The 19,776-nt window shown below is 35.3% G+C and overlaps 2 protein-coding genes across 3 annotated transcripts in view; one reads left to right on the top strand and one right to left on the bottom strand.

The window, feature by feature from the left end:
• LOC117124912 (tryptophan 2,3-dioxygenase-like) overlaps positions 1-8,221 on the bottom strand; it is a 23,475-nt gene extending 15,254 nt beyond the window's left edge. The window contains exons 1-2 of the mRNA XM_033271250.1: positions 8,065-8,221; positions 710-846 (exon numbers count right to left, since the gene is read on the bottom strand). Of these exons, the coding sequence (XP_033127141.1) occupies positions 710-846; positions 8,065-8,105 (178 nt within the window). The 5' untranslated portion in view covers positions 8,106-8,221. The remainder of the gene's footprint in view (positions 1-709; positions 847-8,064) is intronic.
• Positions 8,222-11,969: 3,748 nt separating this feature from the next.
• LOC117124903 lies at positions 11,970-18,542 on the top strand. Of its 2 annotated transcripts, XM_033271241.1 has the most exons (4): positions 11,970-12,073; positions 12,959-13,088; positions 13,351-13,512; positions 15,154-18,542. In XM_033271241.1, the coding sequence occupies exons 2-4, from the start codon at positions 12,970-12,972 to the stop codon at positions 17,483-17,485; spliced, it is 2,613 nt and encodes an 870-aa protein (XP_033127132.1). In that variant the 5' UTR covers positions 11,970-12,073; positions 12,959-12,969; the 3' UTR covers positions 17,486-18,542. The 2 variants fall into 2 exon arrangements, with proteins under 2 accessions (XP_033127132.1, XP_033127133.1); XM_033271242.1 differs by lacking the exons at positions 11,970-12,073; positions 12,959-13,088; positions 13,351-13,512 and adding exons at positions 14,232-14,364; positions 14,593-14,754.
• Positions 18,543-19,776: the final 1,234 nt, after the last annotated feature.

Below are 19,776 nucleotides of genomic sequence, written 5' to 3'. Positions count from 1 at the left end.
CAGGCCCAGACAACACCACATCTCTGTTGTTTAGAATAGGCATGAAGGGGAATTCCCAAGTTATACCTTTGTCGTATAGGTAATCTTACAATATTTTCATGTTCTTTATTTTAGTTAAATAAAAGATATAAAGTGATGAATTAATACACTAGATGGTTTTATTTGAACACTTTATTATGACATCGTAAAGTGATGAATAAGAACACTAAACACATGGCTTTATTCGTAGGCCTAGAGGCTAGGTCTAGCCTAGGTATCATCGTTCGTTCGTACGTACGTTTATTGAGCGTTACGTACGTATTAGGTCAAAGGTTACCACAAATTTAACCCAACCTCTATTTTACGAATCCCCCGATTTACGTACGCCCTCTGGTCCCGTACCGTACGTAAAATCGAGGTTCTACTGTATAGCACAACTCTCAGCACCATAATAGGTCAGTACCAAATAATACAGTAGGATTACCATACCACAATTAGTCAGTACCATAATAAGTAAGTACTGGTACTATAATAGTTTTTTTTACCACAATTCAGTACCATACTAGGCACGCTAGTCACTGGTAGCCGAATACTCTCACAAAGAATGGCTGATAATTTTAATAATAATAATAATATTAATAATAATAATAATAATAATAATAATAATAATAATAATAAAACTGTAATAATAAAGGACAGTACCACAATAACTGTACTACTATAACCATACCTTGGTGTATTACAATAAAGAGGTGCTCATCATGGACTGGTTTATTGTCTTCGACCGTCTTCATTTCTACGCATGAGAGAAGTTTATCCAACTTTAGGTACTCTCCGTAATTGCACTCGCTTTCACCAGTTTTGCTGCTGTAAGATTGACCAACAAAATTGTTAGATTTAATGTATTCACAATTTACAGAAACATAAATAACACATAGTACATTGGGTACCACGCTTTTCTCCTAGTCAATAACAATTTTGCATTCTGTATACTCTTGAACTGTAAATGACATGAATTTCTTAACAATTTTGGTTGTTGTTAAACAGTTATTATTGTTTAACTGTTCATCAATAGTGAATATGAAATATTTTAATATTAAATTGGTTTAATTCCCAATATCCAAGAAGCTTTTTTTTCATGAAATGGATTCATCAGCTTCTGTTTTCTAAAGTGCCCTCAAAACTTGACCATAATTGCATAATTATTTATTGACTTTGTCGTTACTATCTTGACTTTCATCAGAAGATAATATAATTATGATAGTACTCGGGTACAATTCTAATTGACAATCACTGTCCTCTAATTAAATTTTATATCAGAAAGCATTAGTCAATATAATTTAAGTAGAGTCAAATGTATTGTACATTTAAAGCACAGTATTGGTATACATCTGTAGAAAACTATTATAGTGTGACAGATCATCATCAATTATTTAAGTCAGTTTTCTTCCCTCTTCCAAGGGGTTACTGACTGTCACTCGTTCCATGCAGCTACACCATCTCTCCACTTCTTCCTGTCTTGTGCATCATACTCCTCCAAACCAATTTTTGCACTTTCTTTCTTTTGCACTTTCTTTACATAGAATATTAATTATACAAAAGTGATCCTAGGTAAGGGAGTAAACCGAGGTCAACTGAGGATAGGTGTAACACTAAATATGAGTCAGAGTGCAAACAAAGAACAGACAAAAATCAGACCAAGACTCCAATTCAAGCTGGATATATATGAGTTTATTCTTCAAATGTGGGGAGCCCACAAGATGCAGCTTGTCCATACTCGTACTCCACCGAGACTCGTCTCCCCTAGTCTAGTCCTACAGGGCGGCCTACGAGACTATTTCCGTGGGAACATCTTATAATGTCGTATGTTGAATAGTTGAAAGGTTACACTAATCCCCCTCATGTCTTCCCAAGAAGTGTCCCACTTCTCAAACTTATGCAGAAAAAATAACAAATACATAAAGCCTACCTGTATGCATTATAATAGTATTATATTAAACATAAAGAAATACATTAAATAACATTCTGCACTGATATATTATAAGCAATCTCATTATAGATTTAGAGTATTTATCTACAGTAAGTGTTCATGAAATCAAATTTCTTTTATTTAGGTGGTTGTTCATGTGTCAATTAAATCAATTTGGTATGCAGTAATTATGATTTAAGACAGAGTTCATATGTAGCATACATATACAGGCTGCAGTGCAAAAAAAAAATATCTACCATCATTGTAGCATACGGAAGCGTATAGTACAACCCATCTTCATTTAATCCATTCGATAGTGCAGGAGCATATGAAGATATGGTGCTAATAAATCATTCAATAGCGCAGCATACGAATAGCGGAAGTGCAACAAAAAAAATATCACAATATAAATTGTCAATGCAGCAGCATACGAATAGCATAGAGCATCTAAATAAAAACAGAAACCCGACTGTATCTGTGTAGCATATGAAGAACGTACGGTACAACCTCTATCAAATAATTCCCGTAGCATAAAAATTGCATACGGTACAAAATATTGGTAATTGTAATAATAACAACATAAAAAACAATTGTCTCGTCCAAATAAATAAAAGAAATTATCTGCATACAATAATCCATGGAACTTGTAGTAGATCATTATGTGATCAAACAGAGAAATCATTGACAAGTCTTAATCAGGCACGCAAGCCGCGCAAGTAGGAATGACCCATACCAGCTAACACTAGCACCAAAACAAAAGCAAATTCTAATTTCTATAACAACATGCTTTAAAAACATTACGTGCGTGCAAGAACGTATTCAATTCCCCATAACGAAGTAAGGAAAAAAGACCCTCATTCCACTAACACTAAAACCAGAACAAAACAAATAGCTCCTATGACCACATCTGTCAAAAAAAAAACTTTTGCGCAGGTGCAGTACGAATACCTTTTACTGTCTTTTGAAGGATGCCCTCATGGTAGTACTTTTGGCGACAATAATAGGTGGATTGCGTTTTAATGAAATAACCCCAAGACCGAAAGTCCAACTAAACGTCTGAAACCAAAAATTGAGTGCCGAAGTAAATGATTATGAAGTTCTCAAGCAGATAATTGTTTTTTAAACATAGTGCAGTATAGGCAATAGACACACGATCCCACTGGAAGCTTATTTTTTCTCATGACAATAGCTGTTCACACGCACACTAGCTAAAGGTTAGCAGAATCCACATACAAAGTATACATGCTCACCCTTGCGTTCATACAAGATCACTGATATCAAGAAGATGACAGTGGGATCATTGATCAATAGGAAATTGGAAATGTGTACGTCTGATTGGTTAATGATAGAAATGTGGTCAACCTGCTAACTGATAGTGCTAACTTAACCAATTCCTCTTGCTAAGCCTCACAACACTTTGAATGTTTGTCTTGTGAATGGATTTGCCACTGAAAAAAGTAATTAAGTTTGCCGTCTAGCATACTGTATCCTCAGCCTTTGGCTTACAGTTTAAAGAAAAACTAACAAGTCATTCATAAAATCATTACATAAACCTATCAAAAAATCAATCAAACAATTTATGTACAGCACTCTATTGGAACTAGGGCACACATTATGGTGGTCGTATTAATCCTAGCCATATATTTAATGTATATCAATGAATCTAAACCATAAAATTTGTAGGATAATAGAATGGTGTCAACTTCAACTTAATTACGATTCATTTGTTTGTAAACATTAATATGTTGACAGATAAACCAATTGTACCCACTATAAAAAAAAAAGGCTGACAAACCATATTTCTCAACACCTTCTTCTTTCTCAACTTTTATTTTAAGATTCATAATATTTAATATGGATAAACACATGTCAAGTCAATAAAATCAAAGACAACAGGGTAAGCATTTGAAAGAAAACATCCTGATCTGGATCCTCAGAAAATCTTAAGAGTACTGTATATCAATCATTACATAAAGCTACAGTACAGTTGGGTATTGGAAAAGGTTAACAAGTTACAAATTGACATATCAAAGAGTGTAGAAAGTAATGGCAAGAGTTTAATCTACCCTGATTACCACGAAACACTGTAGCTTGTGCCCTATTAGAATATGAATAGAGTTCAAAATTCGAACATGCATAAACGCAGCACACCTTCAATACAAACAACTTTTAAACGTATATCACTTCTTTTGAAGGATGATCTCCAGTTTTTTGTAGCACTTTTTGAGACAGGATTCCGTTTCAAGGAAACCCTGACAGTTGGATGTCTTGCCAGTCTATACACTATTTTATCGTGTCTATTTTGAAACAGCGCCACCAACATCTTGCAAATTTTCACCAGTGGACTAGTCTGATCAGCTGGCACGTTACAAATAGAGCACCGCGCAGTACCGCCGCTAGACCTTTGATATAGCAGAAGCAGACAACACATACGATCCGATACGATACGATTTGCTAATTACTGTAGGTTATAAACATTGAAATAGCTAGACACTGCAGCTTGTGGCCTATTAAAATATGAATAGAGTTCAAAATTTGAACATGCATATACACAGCACACCTTCAATACAACAACTTTTAAATGTATATCACTTCTTTTGAAGGACGCCCTCTAGTTTATTGTAGCACTTTTTGAGATAGGATTCCGTTTCAAGGAAACCCCGACAGTTGGATGTCTTGCCAGTCTATACACTATTTTATCGTGTCTATTTTGAAACAGCGCCACCAACATCTTGCAAATTTTCACCAGTGGACTAGTCTGATCAGCTGGCACGTTACAAATAGAGCACCGCGCAGTACCGCCGCTAGACCTTTGATATAGCAGAAGCAGACAACACATACGATCCGATACGATACGATTTGCTAATTACTGTAGGTTATAAACATTGAAATAGCCTTTAAGACTTACACTTGTTTATCAACATTTCATTCTTTTTCCGTTTTAAAATATTTGTGTGCGTTAGTAATGTAGTTTTATTCTTTAATTAATCCATGATGGTAATTACACAGAGTAAAATGCTAGGCCTATTGAAGTATCCCAGTGGTAGTTTCCAGGTTCTAAGAAATTTTCATTTCAAATTTGGCGAAAATGGTGTATACGGTACTCTTTGAAGATACTGTAATTAATGAATCAGTTCATTTTAATAAACTACCATCAACCAATCAAACACAATCCACAATCCCTACCCTGTGATGAATAGTGCAATTAGTGTCATGGGTATGCAGGTTATTAGGGCCTCAGTGGAGTATGTCCCTACCCCGGAATGCATAGTTCGCTAAGGGTTGGGGTATGCAGGCTATTTAGCCCTTGCGGTATTGCGTCCCTATCCCACATGCATAGTTAGTTCAGGGTGAGATAAGCAAGTCATTCGACCTTATTGTTGTGACCTCCCTAACCCATAATGCATAGATACTGTAACATTCATTGTATGTGTTAATTGAATTGTACTGATGGCAATCAATTTTAATCATTAATTACAGTACTCTAATACCCGATTCACACATACAAAAATCTTACCAAATGTAACAAAATGTAACCAAAAGTAACATTTTACTTACGGCACGTGTGAAAGTACCTCCATGTATTATATCCTTGTAAAATCTCGGAACGTCTCTGTAATCTTTACCAGCCTCGCTGAGGCTGGTAAAGCTTCCGAGATGTAGCATGGATGGATCTGCGCATGCGCAGGGATTTCAATACAACAACAATCTACTGTGTTTCACAGGGTTCTTTGAATTTTCTTCCTTCTACAGACGATTCTGATCCACTAGAAATAGATAGGCCTAGTTTTTCTCAATGATGAATGAATTACCCTTGTTATTGATGTTAATTAGTAATGGTAGAAGAAGAAGATATACATAAAATGAACTTCGGGATGGTGTTAGTACTTTTACTAGTATTATCAAGAGTCGACAGAAACGTTGGAAGCTATGCCTAGTTTAGTAGTAGTAGTACACCAGTTGTTATGGGCATTGATTGCTTCGAATGTTTACTGTGATGGTGAGTTGAACAGTCCATCTGTGACAGGGGTTCTCAACTAGGCCTAGGCTAGACCTATATCGCAGTAGGGGAAAAAATGATTCATTGAATAAATACTGAATAAATTTTACACGACCTTGGCATTACCTTACAGACGCGTGTGAATGCTTTTTATCTCGGTAGGAATAACTCAGAAGATCGCTCGGTTACAATTTGTTACTTTTTGTTAAATTTAACTTCACGTGTGAATCGGGTATTAGTCACCATCACACTGTAGCATATTGGTTAACACACTCAATGTGTATTAATTATTTTTGATCCATACAACATATAGTAGGCCTGCTTTTTCCTTCAACAAGTAGGTCAAGTGCATGACCCTGGTTATTGAATGGGAATAATCTCGGATGTTTCAGCTGCCAGGCTGTAAAGTATTTTAATTGTGCAAATAACACTGCACTGTACCTCATCATCGTAACTACTGCATATACATTGGATATGAATTTTCCGCAAATCTGTGCGGAAATCAGCCCTTATTTTCCAAAATGCGCAAATAGATTTCTCGGCAGACCTGATTTTACAGTCTGGTTCAGCTGCAGAAGGTAAACAATTGCATTAAAAATCAATCATAAGCCTGCAACCAATAGATATACAGTATATTAATATTCACAAAAGTGATTTTTATGTTGTCACGTTGACCACGCTGTAATTGACTCTGAAATCACAAGGTACAATTAAGGCAGTGGCTACTGTTACACAGTTTTCAAAAATGCCTAATTCTGATTGGATGCTATTATCTTAATCCACAGGTGGGCCACAGTGGTGTATCTGGAAGTCTTGAAATGGGGGGGGGGAAACTGATGGGGTGGCGCAAAGGTGAAGTGGATGGGGGCTTGATGATCAGTTGAGGAGCGCTAATTCGCAAAATAAGGTGATTTTTAACTACTTGACAATTTCATATTTTTGCCCAAAAACATGATTTTTATGAAAAATCACAATAAGCATTGGGTTTCATTCATGCGAAAAGTTGTATAGCAAATATAAATATATGTGTCCTGAGCGATTTGGCATGAAAATTACCTCAATAGACCAAAGCTTTACAGAGATATGGCAATTTCATGTTTTTTTCAATAAATATATTAAAATTGAGGTCAAAGGTCACAGATGTCAAATCAGATTTCCAGTAACTTGGTTTTGGTATCCAAACATCATGCCCTATCACCATGCAAAAGGGCAATTTGTATCCACTAGTATAAATAACAAAACCCCATTTTTTGTAGGCTTTATAGGAACTGGACTAAATGGGAACTTTCGCCTAATGAAAATGAATTAAAAACCCTATGTGTGGATTGCCAAGCAATATTAGCTGGAAAACAACATTTTTTTTTTACGGCCCGACACCAATCATATATATCATCCAAACCCCCTGAACCCCCTGGATCCGCCACTGATATACAATTTTCTTTTATTCTTTGATTATTACACTGTACTCTAGGTTTCATCTTTGTAAAAATAAGTTTTAATGTACCGTCAGCACTTCGATCTCTTTTGTAACAGCGCTTTAGAAACTTGCTGCTTACTTGGACTCGAATTCAACCCTGGCCATCAGGCGCAAGCTCGGTGGTCTAGAGGTATGATGCCAGGCTAGTGATCTGGAGATCGTGGGTTCGAGTCCCACCCGAGAACTTGCGATTTTTTTTCGCAATTGTTTTCAAATGTACTGAGTATTTGGTACATTTCCAAGTCAGGTAGGGCAAAAATTACACCTATACATGTTTCTCCTGATGCAAATCCAGTTATTGTCTATTATTCCATCACAACAATAACAATTATTATCAATAATAACTTTACTGATAAAATAGTAACGAGTGGCCCTCAAATTATACGTACGTCATTTAAGTCCCCGTTAAGCAATTTCTCCTGACTGAATAATTTTCCTACTAGGCTAGCGTCGCTCATGCATTCGCGCGAACTACTGGGGTGAAGAACATCCGACTCAGTCGGATGTTCGGATTTATTAGGCCCTAGCTAGAAGCTAGCCTAGCTAACTTAACTAAGGAAATACACCAGAGATGCTAGCCTCTTTCATCATTGATCTAATTAATCATTTCTACAATACTATAATTATTAAAACACTTACTTTTTTAAAGAGGTCTGACCATTTATATAAGGACACGCCATTTTAAAATATTTCGTTTTTACTAAAGACGTTTATAACCTATCCTTCTACGATCGGTATTGTTTTGTCGATGATGTTTTATAGTAGCCGTATGATGCGTGAAACAACATTGCAGGATGACCACGTGTGGAACTAATGCTAGCCAATCAGATAAGCTCATTTAGCCGCACCTCCAATGATTGACTACTCCATTACGACCGCAGGGGGAAAAGGTTGTAGCGTCTGTGATTAAGACCTATTTATTAACTTTAATTTTTTTTACCACTGTGAGAATACGGTAGTCAAACGCCTATTAACATGGGAGTTGATCGGTTGGGGACAGGCTTTTAAAAGTAGGGGGGGGGGGGACATCATATCAATTTTCCCCCACTTTTCACCAATCTTTTATTGGAGCGGAAACAACACTGCAATTACGAATGACTGGATTAACACTTGAGGTCTCCCTGGTTTCGTTTGTTGCCATGCTTACATCATCGCAAATAGTAGTGCAATATTTTACGAATGCCCGCATAGGAGCCTTGGCCCTCGCAGAAGTCTGGTTACAAACTCAAAAGTGCACAATTTCCTAATTTCAAAAAAGTATAGAAGTCAATTGTGTGTTATATAGCCGTATTAAACAATAATTAGGCCTATACAGCCTTTGACACGGATGTCTGTCTATTTCGATTTATTTAAGTAGTGAAGTGATACCACAAGTTTACGAACTCCGCAGATGTTACCTAACGCAATCTCGCCATGACATCATAATAATGATAAATTAAGTAAATCCTTTATGTTTGTTCATATCAGTAACACAATACAACGTCATTTTCCTTAATACAATTTGAGGGGTGCGATCGCACCTTCCATAAACGAAACTGTCGTCAGAGCTTCTTTTTAAATCACTATATATTCATATTTATGAACTGCGCAGGGGTATTCAAGTTTTCAAGTGAATGATAATGTGCGTATTATTCGTTTATTTCTTCGTGTTTCCTTCAATTCTCTTGGTATTTTTTATCCAAACTCTGGAAGCTGCAAGGAAAATAAATATATTGTATAAAATGATCAGCTTAAATATTGAATGATTATTGTTTTAACTAAATTATGAAATAGATTTCAGATGGTAACAATATTGAATTCAATTAAAATAAAAGATACATTTTATTGACCATAATTATTAAAGTATAGTACCGTATATGAAAACGCGACAAAAAGAATAGCATGAAGCACATACTAAATTCCATTGTTTCAATTACAAGATCATGTTGCAATCATGAATATATCACCATAAATGGAAGAAAGAGAATATAGCAGAAAGATATTTTGTTAGTGGAAAGATAGCAAAACAATAATACTTAGGCCTATGATACTATGATAAACCGATTCACGAACTAAAATATATAGGGCCTAGGCATATTAAATTTTTCGTTTTCGCAACTCCTTCGGCGCTCCATATATTTGTTCGAAATATACCGCGACCGAAACGAAGCGCGACCGAAACAAAGCGCGACCGAAACGAAGCGCGACCGAAATGATCGGCTACCTTACGAATGACTGGATTAACACTTGAGGTCTCCCTGGTTTCGTTTGTTGCCATGTTTACATCATCGCAAATAGTAGTGCAATATTTTACGAATGCCCGCATAGGATCCTTGGCCCTCGCAGAGGTCTGGTTACAAAATCAAAAGTGCACAATTTCTATTTGACGATTTATTTCCTTCTGTATATTATTAAGACCCGTATATACTATAGAGTGTTCAGTATTTAATATTATCTGCATGCATAGATTCCTGTTTTTCCTAATTTCAAAAAAGTATAGAAGTCAATTGAGTGTTATATAGCCGTATTAAACAATAATTAGGCCTATACAGCCTTTGACACGGATGTCTGTCTATTTCGATTTATTTAAGTAGTGAAGTGATACCACAAGTTTACGAACTCCGCAGATGTTACCTAACGCAATCTCGCCATGACATCATAATAATGATAAATTAAGTAAATCCTTTATGTTTGTTCATATCAGTAACACAATACAACGTCATTTTCCTTAATACAATTTGAGGGGTGCGATCGCACCTTCCATAAACGAAACTGTCGTCAGAGCTTCTTTTTAAATCACATTTATTTGTAAATTTCTTTTCTCTGTTCACATTCATAAAGTGATTCTTCCTTCCTTAATGTATGTTTTCTCAAATTATAACTTTGAATTACCTTATTTCTACAATATTCACATTCAAAATTTAATGTTCACATCTTTCCCATGTGTGTCACTACTTAAGGGAAATTAAATTATGAAAATTAATTATGAAATGCAATTGTAAACGTTTGTTTTTAGATATTAAATTTTATACCAAACAATTAATTTATCTGAGAATAATTATTTTATTCCCTCATAAAACACTGTGCAATAGGAACAGTCTGAAATTGATTGTATTGTACATTAACTATAATTGAGAATGACCATCATAAGAATAAGCTTTAGTTTCAAGATCAAGGTTGTTAGAAACTGGTCTTAATATCTCCTTGCCTTGAAGAAACCTCCAGTCCGTCGATGAACATGTTTGCCTCTTTATTTTAAGTGTCAAATTTGCATGTGTTTTTGGTGTGCAGAACCGAGTTAGAGAACAATCTAATCTTACCACCAGAGGCGGATTCAAAATAATGAATAATATAGAGGGCAGCAATCATGTTTTATTAAATATCACGTTCACATTAAGCGATTTTAATGTTGACTCATAAGCGATCCACAATTTTGTTTAAAAGTTAATTGATAGGAATGATTTAATTATTTTGATATTGTCATTACATTATGAACAAAACATTTGAAGATAGTAATAATAATAATAATAATAATAATAATAATAATAATAATAATAATAATAATAATAATAATAATACTGTAATAATAATAATAATAATAATAATAATAATAATAATAATAATAATAATAATAACAATAATAATAAATATGAATACTTATATAGCGCACAATCTGCCTCAAAAAGAGTGTGCTTATGAAGACTGATTTGAACGTTATTTGCTAAAAAAAAAAACACGAGATCACGAAAACTTCATAATTTAAACTGTGTCACTCTATACAGTGCAGGCCCATTAGTTCCCCACCATTGGTCTGTGCCTCACTCCGCTACCTGCACCACTAAGGCTTCAGCTCTGACATAAAATCTTGAATAGAATTAAGTTCGAATTTTACATGATCTCATTACAGCTTCCGGGAAAGGACCTCCTTCCCCAAGCATTGCGAGTATTATGTATGTATGTAATTAGATGCTGATCAACGCAGCAAATTCAATCCCTGCTGTAAAAGGTGCATAGACAGCGGACAAGAGCGGAAAATGTATGTTGGGGCAATCTCATTCAAGACTTTAAACACGAGATTTGCAGCAATGTTTTTGAGTTTGCCTAATACTGTTGGCCTATTTAAGACCAAAGATAGCATTGCAGTTGTCAAGCTTTGACATAAGGAATTCAGTAGTGTGATAATTAAGGTTTCTAATTCTTCGATTATGTTATAAATGGAAAGTTGGATAGATGTTATAAATGGAAAGTTGTGCTGATTTGCAAACGGCATACAAATGTATGCTCTTATATCATATTGAGATTTTTGTCAAAGGTGGTGCCAATGTTTCAGAAAGGTGTGAAAGGTTCGATAAACTTTTAGATGGCCAGAATCAATTTTCGCAAGTTATTGCTTAGACCCAATGGTCATGAATTATTATAATTAATTACAATTTTCGTTAGTGTAACATTTAAATTAACGTGTTTAATAGGACTATTATAACAATAAACCATTTCGTAGTGCTCAGGATTATCAATTTTAAAATAAGATACGATCCGTGAATTTTAGTCTGCCGCCCTCTAGTTAGAATTTGTGTGGCACTTTCAAAATAGAAAATTCGCCGATATACTGAGTCTCAGAGAAACAGACTTTGTTAATTAAAATGGGATGTTACAACAAAGATTTGCGAAGGTATTGGAAGTTGAACACCTACTGTATTGCAGTAATTTGCTAAGTTTTCAGTCTAAAAATTGTTTTGTACAAAATTCGCTGGCTTGTTGGAGCCTAGGCCTAGCCTATAATAGGCCTAGGCTCGCTTCTCCTCACTGAGTAGCGCTGGAACTCGGATGACAAGTACTTCTGCCCCCAACAGATCCGGGTAGAGTAGCCCTATGCCTACCTTAGGCCTAGCTAATTATGTATCTTGTATACCACTGTGTATACCTTTACCTTCTGTAGTGTTATATGTCATTTTTGTTGATTTTGTAAATGTTGTCAATTTAATGTATTTTCACCATTTGTAAATTTTGCCTAGCGTAGGGGCTAGGCTAGCCTAATACTTACTAGGCCAGGCCTAGGCACTAGCTATCCTACTGTTCCACCTACCTGGATTTCGAGACTTAAAGCTTTAAAACTTTTGTGCCCCTCTTGATTGTCTTGTTAACCGTCTGCTGATTATTGGTGGCAGTCTGAACTGATCATCATTAAAAACAATCCTTTGCAAGCTCGCCGTGGCATTGAATTCTACATAGAATCGCATCGGCCAACGACCATTGGCCGCAGGGAGTGCCTGGCTTAACTGTAATCTTATTAAATATGTTTTTTTTTTTGAGAGGGTAGTGAGTCTGCAACCTTAATTCTTACTTTGGATGAACATGCTTTATTGTGTAATAATAATACTGTACTGTATACAATATAATTATCAGTAGAGGATAACCATTCTTTTTTATATATACAGGTTTATATTGATACAGCAGTTAAGTCAATATATAATTTGTATATCTGTTTTATAGCAAGCAACAATTTGAATACTATATTATTTACAACATTTCTTTTCATTATTCATATTTCGCTTAGGTGGCAATTCAATGGGTGAATATCGATGTGTTCTGCTTGCGACCGTCCTGAAAGTCCATAATTCAATTCCTTTTTATCCTTACTGCAAGCGATGCTACACCAAGCTGGTCTTTGACTCCAAGAAAAAAATGTAAGAAAAATACACATAATTTGCATATAATGGATCTTTCCAGAGTGTCAATCAAACTAAACAACTGACCAATCAGAATAGAGACAGAAAGATACACATAATGTTTTTGTTTATGTTTTACACTGTTGATTTGTGGGATCTTAACAACAATATCCAAGGGGCGGGGCTTAGACAAAAGGTCCATTGACTATATACCAATTTAATTCAATATGATTCTTCCTTGTTTGTTATGTGAGTTCAAAGGTCGCTCTTTTTTTTTCAGATGGAAGTGCAGTCAATGCTCAAATAGGATGAAGAACGTGGACGTTACGTATCGCTTTCGTCTTTCAATGTCTGTTGCCGACAGACGAGGTGTAGCTGATGTTTGCATCTTTGGACAGTGTTTGAACAACATTTTTGGATCAACTGCTGACAATTTTCAAAAGTAAATTTTCTTTAATGGTATTCTGAAAAAAAAATTCCATGTATAAGGCTCACAGTCTATCTTTACTTAAGTAACTAAAACAAAAATATAAAAGCAGTTACTTTGTTTTGCCACTGTTATTATTAAAACAAATTAATTTTACATCATTACAGCCAGATTTCTGTCTGTAATGATCTGAGAAACTAGCAGAACATAATTCAACAATTGATTTAGCTGCACACTATGTTAGTTTTCAATTGAAAAAACTGTTGTGTGCCTATATATGGTCATGATGTGATGTCATCATGACCATATTTAGGCTGTGGATACTTGTGTGGATACATAACCTCCTTTGCGGAGGTAGAAATCGTTGCCATTTTCCATAAGATACAAAGAAATCAAAACAATAAGACAAACACAAAAGCACAGAATCATATGACCGGACTCTGATTTGTGATAAAGTGTTCCTTCATTAGTGGAAAGAGAAGGGTGTGCCGCGTGTGTCTGGATTTACTTAGCAATAGAAGGGTGCCCTATGCGTCTGGACCAATTATTGAAAACTTGCGTTAATAAAAGAGAAGGGCGCCGTGTACGTCTGTACCTGTCTCTTATACACATCTAGATGTGTATAAGAGACAGGCAGTTAAGTCAATATATAATTTGTATATCTGTTTTATAGCAAGCAACAATTTGAATACTATATTATTTACAACATTTCTTTTCATTATTCATATTTCGCTTAGGTGGCAATTCAATGGGTGAATATCGATGTGTTCTGCTTGCGACCGTCCTGAAAGTCCATAATTCAATTCCTTTTTATCCTTACTGCAAGCGATGCTACACCAAGCTGGTCTTTGACTCCAAGAAAAAAATGTAAGAAAAATACACATAATTTGCATATAATGGATCTTTCCAGAGTGTCAATCAAACTAAACAACTGACCAATCAGAATAGAGACAGAAAGATACACATAATGTTTTTGTTTGTTTTACACTGTTGATTTGTGGGATCTTAGCAACAATATCCAAGGGGCGGGGCTTAATTCAATATGATTCTTCCTTGTTTGTTATATGAGTTCAAAGGTCGCTCTTTTTTTTTCAGATGGAAGTGCAGTCAATGCTCAAATAGGATGAAGGACGTGGACGTTACGTATCGCTTTCGTCTTTCAATGTCCGTTGCCGATAGACGAGGTGTGGCTGATGTTTGCATCTTTGGACAGTGTTTGAACAACATTTTTGGATCAACTGCTGACAATTTTCAAAAGTAAATTTTCTTAAATGGTATTCAGAAAAAAAAAATTCCATGTATAAGGCTCACAGTCTTTACTTAGGTAACTAAAACAAAAATATAAAAGCAGTTACTTTGTTTTGCCACTGTTATTATTAAAACAAATTTATTTACTCACAACCAGATTTCTGTCTGTAATGAAATTGGAGGGTATTAATTTACTGATTTAAATAGTAAAGATTATGGAAATTAGTGAAAGCTGATTATTTTAATCATATATCCCATTGAAACTTCTAATAATAATTCAATATTTTAATTGCATTTTTTAGAGTTTTGCAGATTTTTCCACCAACATATTCTATTAAACATTTATTTATATTTATGAATAAAGTATATTGTGTTGAAAATTGAAATTAAACCTCTATTTCTCATCAGGTATTTACAACATATTGAAGTTTCACACCCAGATATTGACGCGAACTTGCTTCTCCAATCTGCTGAAACTAATACCATTACTGGAAATCAGTTCTACTTTGGTTTTAAAGTGGCATGCAAGACAGGAATCAACATCAAAGGACTGGATGATCTTGTAGTGCATCACTCAGAAGACCACATGCCAAGGAGTATCGTAGCTTGTCAGGCTATCCAACCATTCCAAAGCTCTCAACATTTGACAGTTATTCAATATCTTAAACACTGGATCCACTGCCTTTCCAAAACAACAATTACAGATTCATGTTCAGCCGCATTATGCTGCTGTCACAACAACCATGGGATTGATGACAGAAAGCAGTCTCTTAGAAAGAGTTCTACTTTCATCTGTAGTGGCTCTTCTACAGAATCTAACAGTCAAAGGAAGTTGGCTACAAACTCTCTTGTATTAAGCTATGAAGAATCTCTTCAGGCTTCAAACAGTCAAGGCATTCATAGCCAGCCATTAACAGTATCGGTTGATGCAATAGAACATAGTCGTAGAGAAAGTTTGCAGTCACTTAGAGAATTTAATGAATCAGAGACAGTGTGGGAAGATGGTTTCCACTCTTGTAGCTCCAAAAATTGTGCTGAAAATCTTATTGATAGTTTTATGCATATAAATAACTTTACAAATCATGAAGACAATAAACCTGTTCGACAAATTGAAGACAACCAATCAAAAATAATCAGTTCTAATAGTATTAGGACGTGCCAGCAAAATTCTACATCCTCTGTTAAATCCAATGAATCCACAACCTTTCCTGATGATTTGCCATTCTCTGAGGACCTTGAACTTTTTCTTGAGAGAGTTGATGCCAGGCATGCTGAAGGAAATATTGGAAGTTCAAGTGGAAGTATGAATGCTAGAGAACTATCACTGAAGGTCAAAATAGAGGATTGTGCAGAACATCATTCGGTAGCTAATCCTGCGAAGTCTACAGAGACTCTGCAGACACCTTTGGGTGAAACTCTTGACAATGATGTTTCTGAGATAAGGGAACCAAATAACTTGAGGAACCAAACATATCTGAGTGAATTACCTTTCCCAGAAGACTTTGAATCATTTGTACAGCATTTAGAAAGTAAAAATGAAGGTGAAACAGCAGATTCATGTAAACGATCGCCATTATGCACACATGGAAATGTCATTGATTCTTCCAATGAAGAAAACCTTTCAAAGCTGCAATGCAGAAGAGATCCGAACAGAAGTTTGAAGAGACAGGTTGCAAACAATCTTACACATATTTCTGCTGGGATTGTGCATGAAACTTTACAAACTTGTAGGTTTTCAACACCTATACAAGTTCCAATAAGGACTGGATTTAGAAAAAATTGCAAAAGAAGATTACAACACCAACTTAAGACAGATCTTCCCACTGACAGACCACGACGAAATTCTCACTGCAACACGTCAAATACAGAGAAGGAAGCAAGTCATAAAAAGCTACTTAAGCATGCAAGCTGCCCACAAAACAGTGTTTTAGGAGATACCACAGATAGAAACTTACTAGAGTTGCCCAGTGATCTTCAAGTATTTAATAATTCTACATTTGAGTTATTTTCATCACAAAGTTTAATTTCTCCAATCAGTGTTAATGGAAATAGTAAAATTACATTAAAAAAGAGGACAAAATCACTTTCGAAGGATTTAATGGAGAGAAGGTTGCAGTCTAATGTGATTGAATCTCAAAGGAAATTGAGTCACAAATTGGATCTACTGAAAAGTGCAACTAAAAATTCTGGTCTCAGTCATTCAAATGTCTGCCAAACATTTGATGCCAAACCAGATGATCATAATACTTCGACACAGCAGTTATTTGATTCCTTCAGTGATGTGTCTTCACTTGTGTCGCCTAATCTAGAAACGAAAAACCAAATTCAGAATTTAGGCAAAGTATTTTCTCCAGTGAATAAACTTACGAGAAATTTTGGAAATTACCCAACAGAAGAAAATCAGAACGTTTTAACATTCCAAAAGTTTGCTGAAGATTTAAAAGATCTCGGTAGTATCAAAAACTGTGACAGTACCGTGACTTCAGGAATTATAGAACCTGTATCCAGTGTGGTTACAAGTTACCATAGTGCAGATCTTTTCTCGCAATCTTATTCACACCATAGCTGCAAAGTGTTGGAAAGTCGGCAGTTTTCCAGAACTCCCGATTTGTTTTCGTCTTGGAGTAATGATACTAGTCTTATGGTGAGCAATGATGACCATGCCAGCCAGAACAACCATGATAAATTTGATGGTAATTTAAGCATGCCATTATTTTCCAGTTTTGAGGACAGTGGTTAATTTGGAATTCACAAGGAATAAGACTTATTTTTGCAACTTTTTAAAGCTATTTATTAATATTCCTGAACTCTGTCTACACTATAGCATTTTATATGGCAAATACTTGACTGTGATATGACATACATGCCCATATATGGGCAAATAAGTCATATCTTTCCAAAAAAATATTGGTAATGTGAACATTATATTTTATTTAGAAAATTATGTACTGTACAGTACAACATATATTAAGAGAAACCTAATTACTGGGTATATTTTAAGATTATCAATGAAGATTTAAGCCGGGTACTCACTGCTCTATGAAGAACGCAACGCGACGTGCCGTGCGCGCAACAGATCGTTTTTAATGACGATCCATTCAGACTGCCACCGAAAATCAGCGGACGGCATCGCATCGTCTAGCACTCATGCGGCGGTCGTACGATGCAGCGAGTGTCTGAATTTAGTAAATAATAAACATAAATTAATTTAAATTTTGGATACCAGAATGTGTTTGAAACATTAGGGAATTTTCGATGCACGACGTTATCCATAACTTTAACGGATGACGTCATAATTTATTCATCTTACGTTACTAATTACGTTAATTTCAGGATTTTACGTGCTCGACGTACATTAGTTATGGGTTTGTGCATGCGTATTTCGATGTGTTTACAAAAGGGGCGAAGCTATCGCGCTGCATGTTGGGTACTAACGTTAAAGTTAACGTCATGCATTGAAATCTCCCTAATGTCTAGTAAAAACCACTCCGGGCTGGCCTATCTACCGCCTTACCTTGCCCGGTGGTCTAGTGAAAAATTAGCAAGGTATTTCCTTACTACCTTCGTATGAGCCTAAAAAAATATCATGGGCTAGTAAAACAGTCTATGGGCTAGTATTAAAATCTACTAAATTAGCCCAGTGGGCTAGTTACCAAAGAAAGTTAGAGCAAGGCCAGAATTACAAATTAATTACTTATATCAAACCAATAAAGACATCTATAAAATATTGAAATTTTTTTTTTTGGTGAAAATTATGTAATAACAAAATAAACTATATTTAATAGCAAAAATAAAAACTGAATGTTTTCTCTTTGATTTTATTTGGTAATCTGACAGGAGTACAGTTTGGCGATCGATTGAATAAAATCACATAATTCATACTACATGATACATTGTACTGTATGTTGAAAAACAATAATTTATGCAAGATATTCAGTGGCATATCTAGGAGTATTGAAATGGGTAGGGGGAGGACTGACTCAGACTGCATGCAAAGTTGAAGAGTGGGCTTGATAATTATTTGTCGGGGTGAGGGGAGAAAAAGATCGGAATGTAGCTTGCAAAATAAGGTGGTTTGAGGTGTTTTTTTACTACTTGAGCATAATTTCAATGGTGGACGACTGGGGTGCGAGTATTTATGTGTATAAGAGACAGAATATAAACTGAAGATGAAGGAATCGAGTTTCAAATATACTGTACAATCGCAATAGCTTGCCTCACTTCTTTGGAGCATGTTTCTTGCACAATCATAATTGTAGCAACTTTTTTTATAAAACACAACATAGCTTTATTTATACTGTGGCAAAAAAACAATAAACTTGCTAAAATTTTAGTTGGTATCATTGGACTGTGTAAATAATACTGAGTAGATTAATTTGTACTATATTGCATTTATAATTTTATGATTTAAAACAGATACAATGATTTGGACATGTTTTACTCTTGGCTACAACAATAAAACAGAGTTTAAAACATATATATTGCATTTATGATGACCTAAAACGACAATGAACGATCAAAACCGCACACGCAACTACTAGATTATACTAAAGCCTTGTTCGCACTGGATTTAAAAAATGGTAAATTTAACCAGGGTAACTTTAACCAAAGTCATGGGTACATTTCACCATTGTTAGATGATTTCACCATTGATAGATTATACTAAAGCCTTGTTCGCACTGGATTTAAAAAATGGTAAATTTAACCAGGGTAACTTTAACCAAAGTCATGGGTACATTTCACCATTGTTCGCACTTGGATTATTCACGCGGTTAGTTTTACCAAGATTTAACCTTGTGTATAAAAAATATTATTGAAGCGCATGCGTGAGGTACCGAAGGTCATGAACTCAGAAAGTTTTAACTGTGTTGCACATTCGAATTGGACTTCTTGACCAGCGTGGTTAGTTTAACCGAAACCGTGGTAAGTTTTACTGGGCAGGCTGAGGTCGGTAAAATTAACCATTCGGCTTGGTTAATTTAACCCTGAGGGAATTTTAACCGACATTCGGATTGGATTTTTTTTGGTCAA

This window comes from Anneissia japonica, unplaced genomic scaffold (assembly GCF_011630105.1).
Source record: "Anneissia japonica isolate Jap-2015-1 unplaced genomic scaffold, ASM1163010v1 scaffold1881_len754168_cov175, whole genome shotgun sequence".
Lineage (NCBI taxonomy): Eukaryota > Metazoa > Echinodermata > Crinoidea > Comatulida > Comatulidae > Anneissia > Anneissia japonica.
Note: the sequence above shows the minus strand (reverse complement) of the source record. Positions and strands in the feature narration are given on the sequence as shown.

Coding starts and splice junctions, on each gene's coding strand:
- LOC117124903 (XM_033271241.1), top strand. CDS start 12,970: ATGGGTGAATATCGATGTGTTCTGCTTGCGACCGTCCTGAAAGTCCAT. Junction 13,089..13,350: donor TTTGACTCCAAGAAAAAAAT/GTAAGAAAAATA, acceptor TTTTTTTTTCAG/ATGGAAGTGCAGTCAATGCT. Junction 13,513..15,153: donor ACTGCTGACAATTTTCAAAA/GTAAATTTTCTT, acceptor ATTTCTCATCAG/GTATTTACAACATATTGAAG.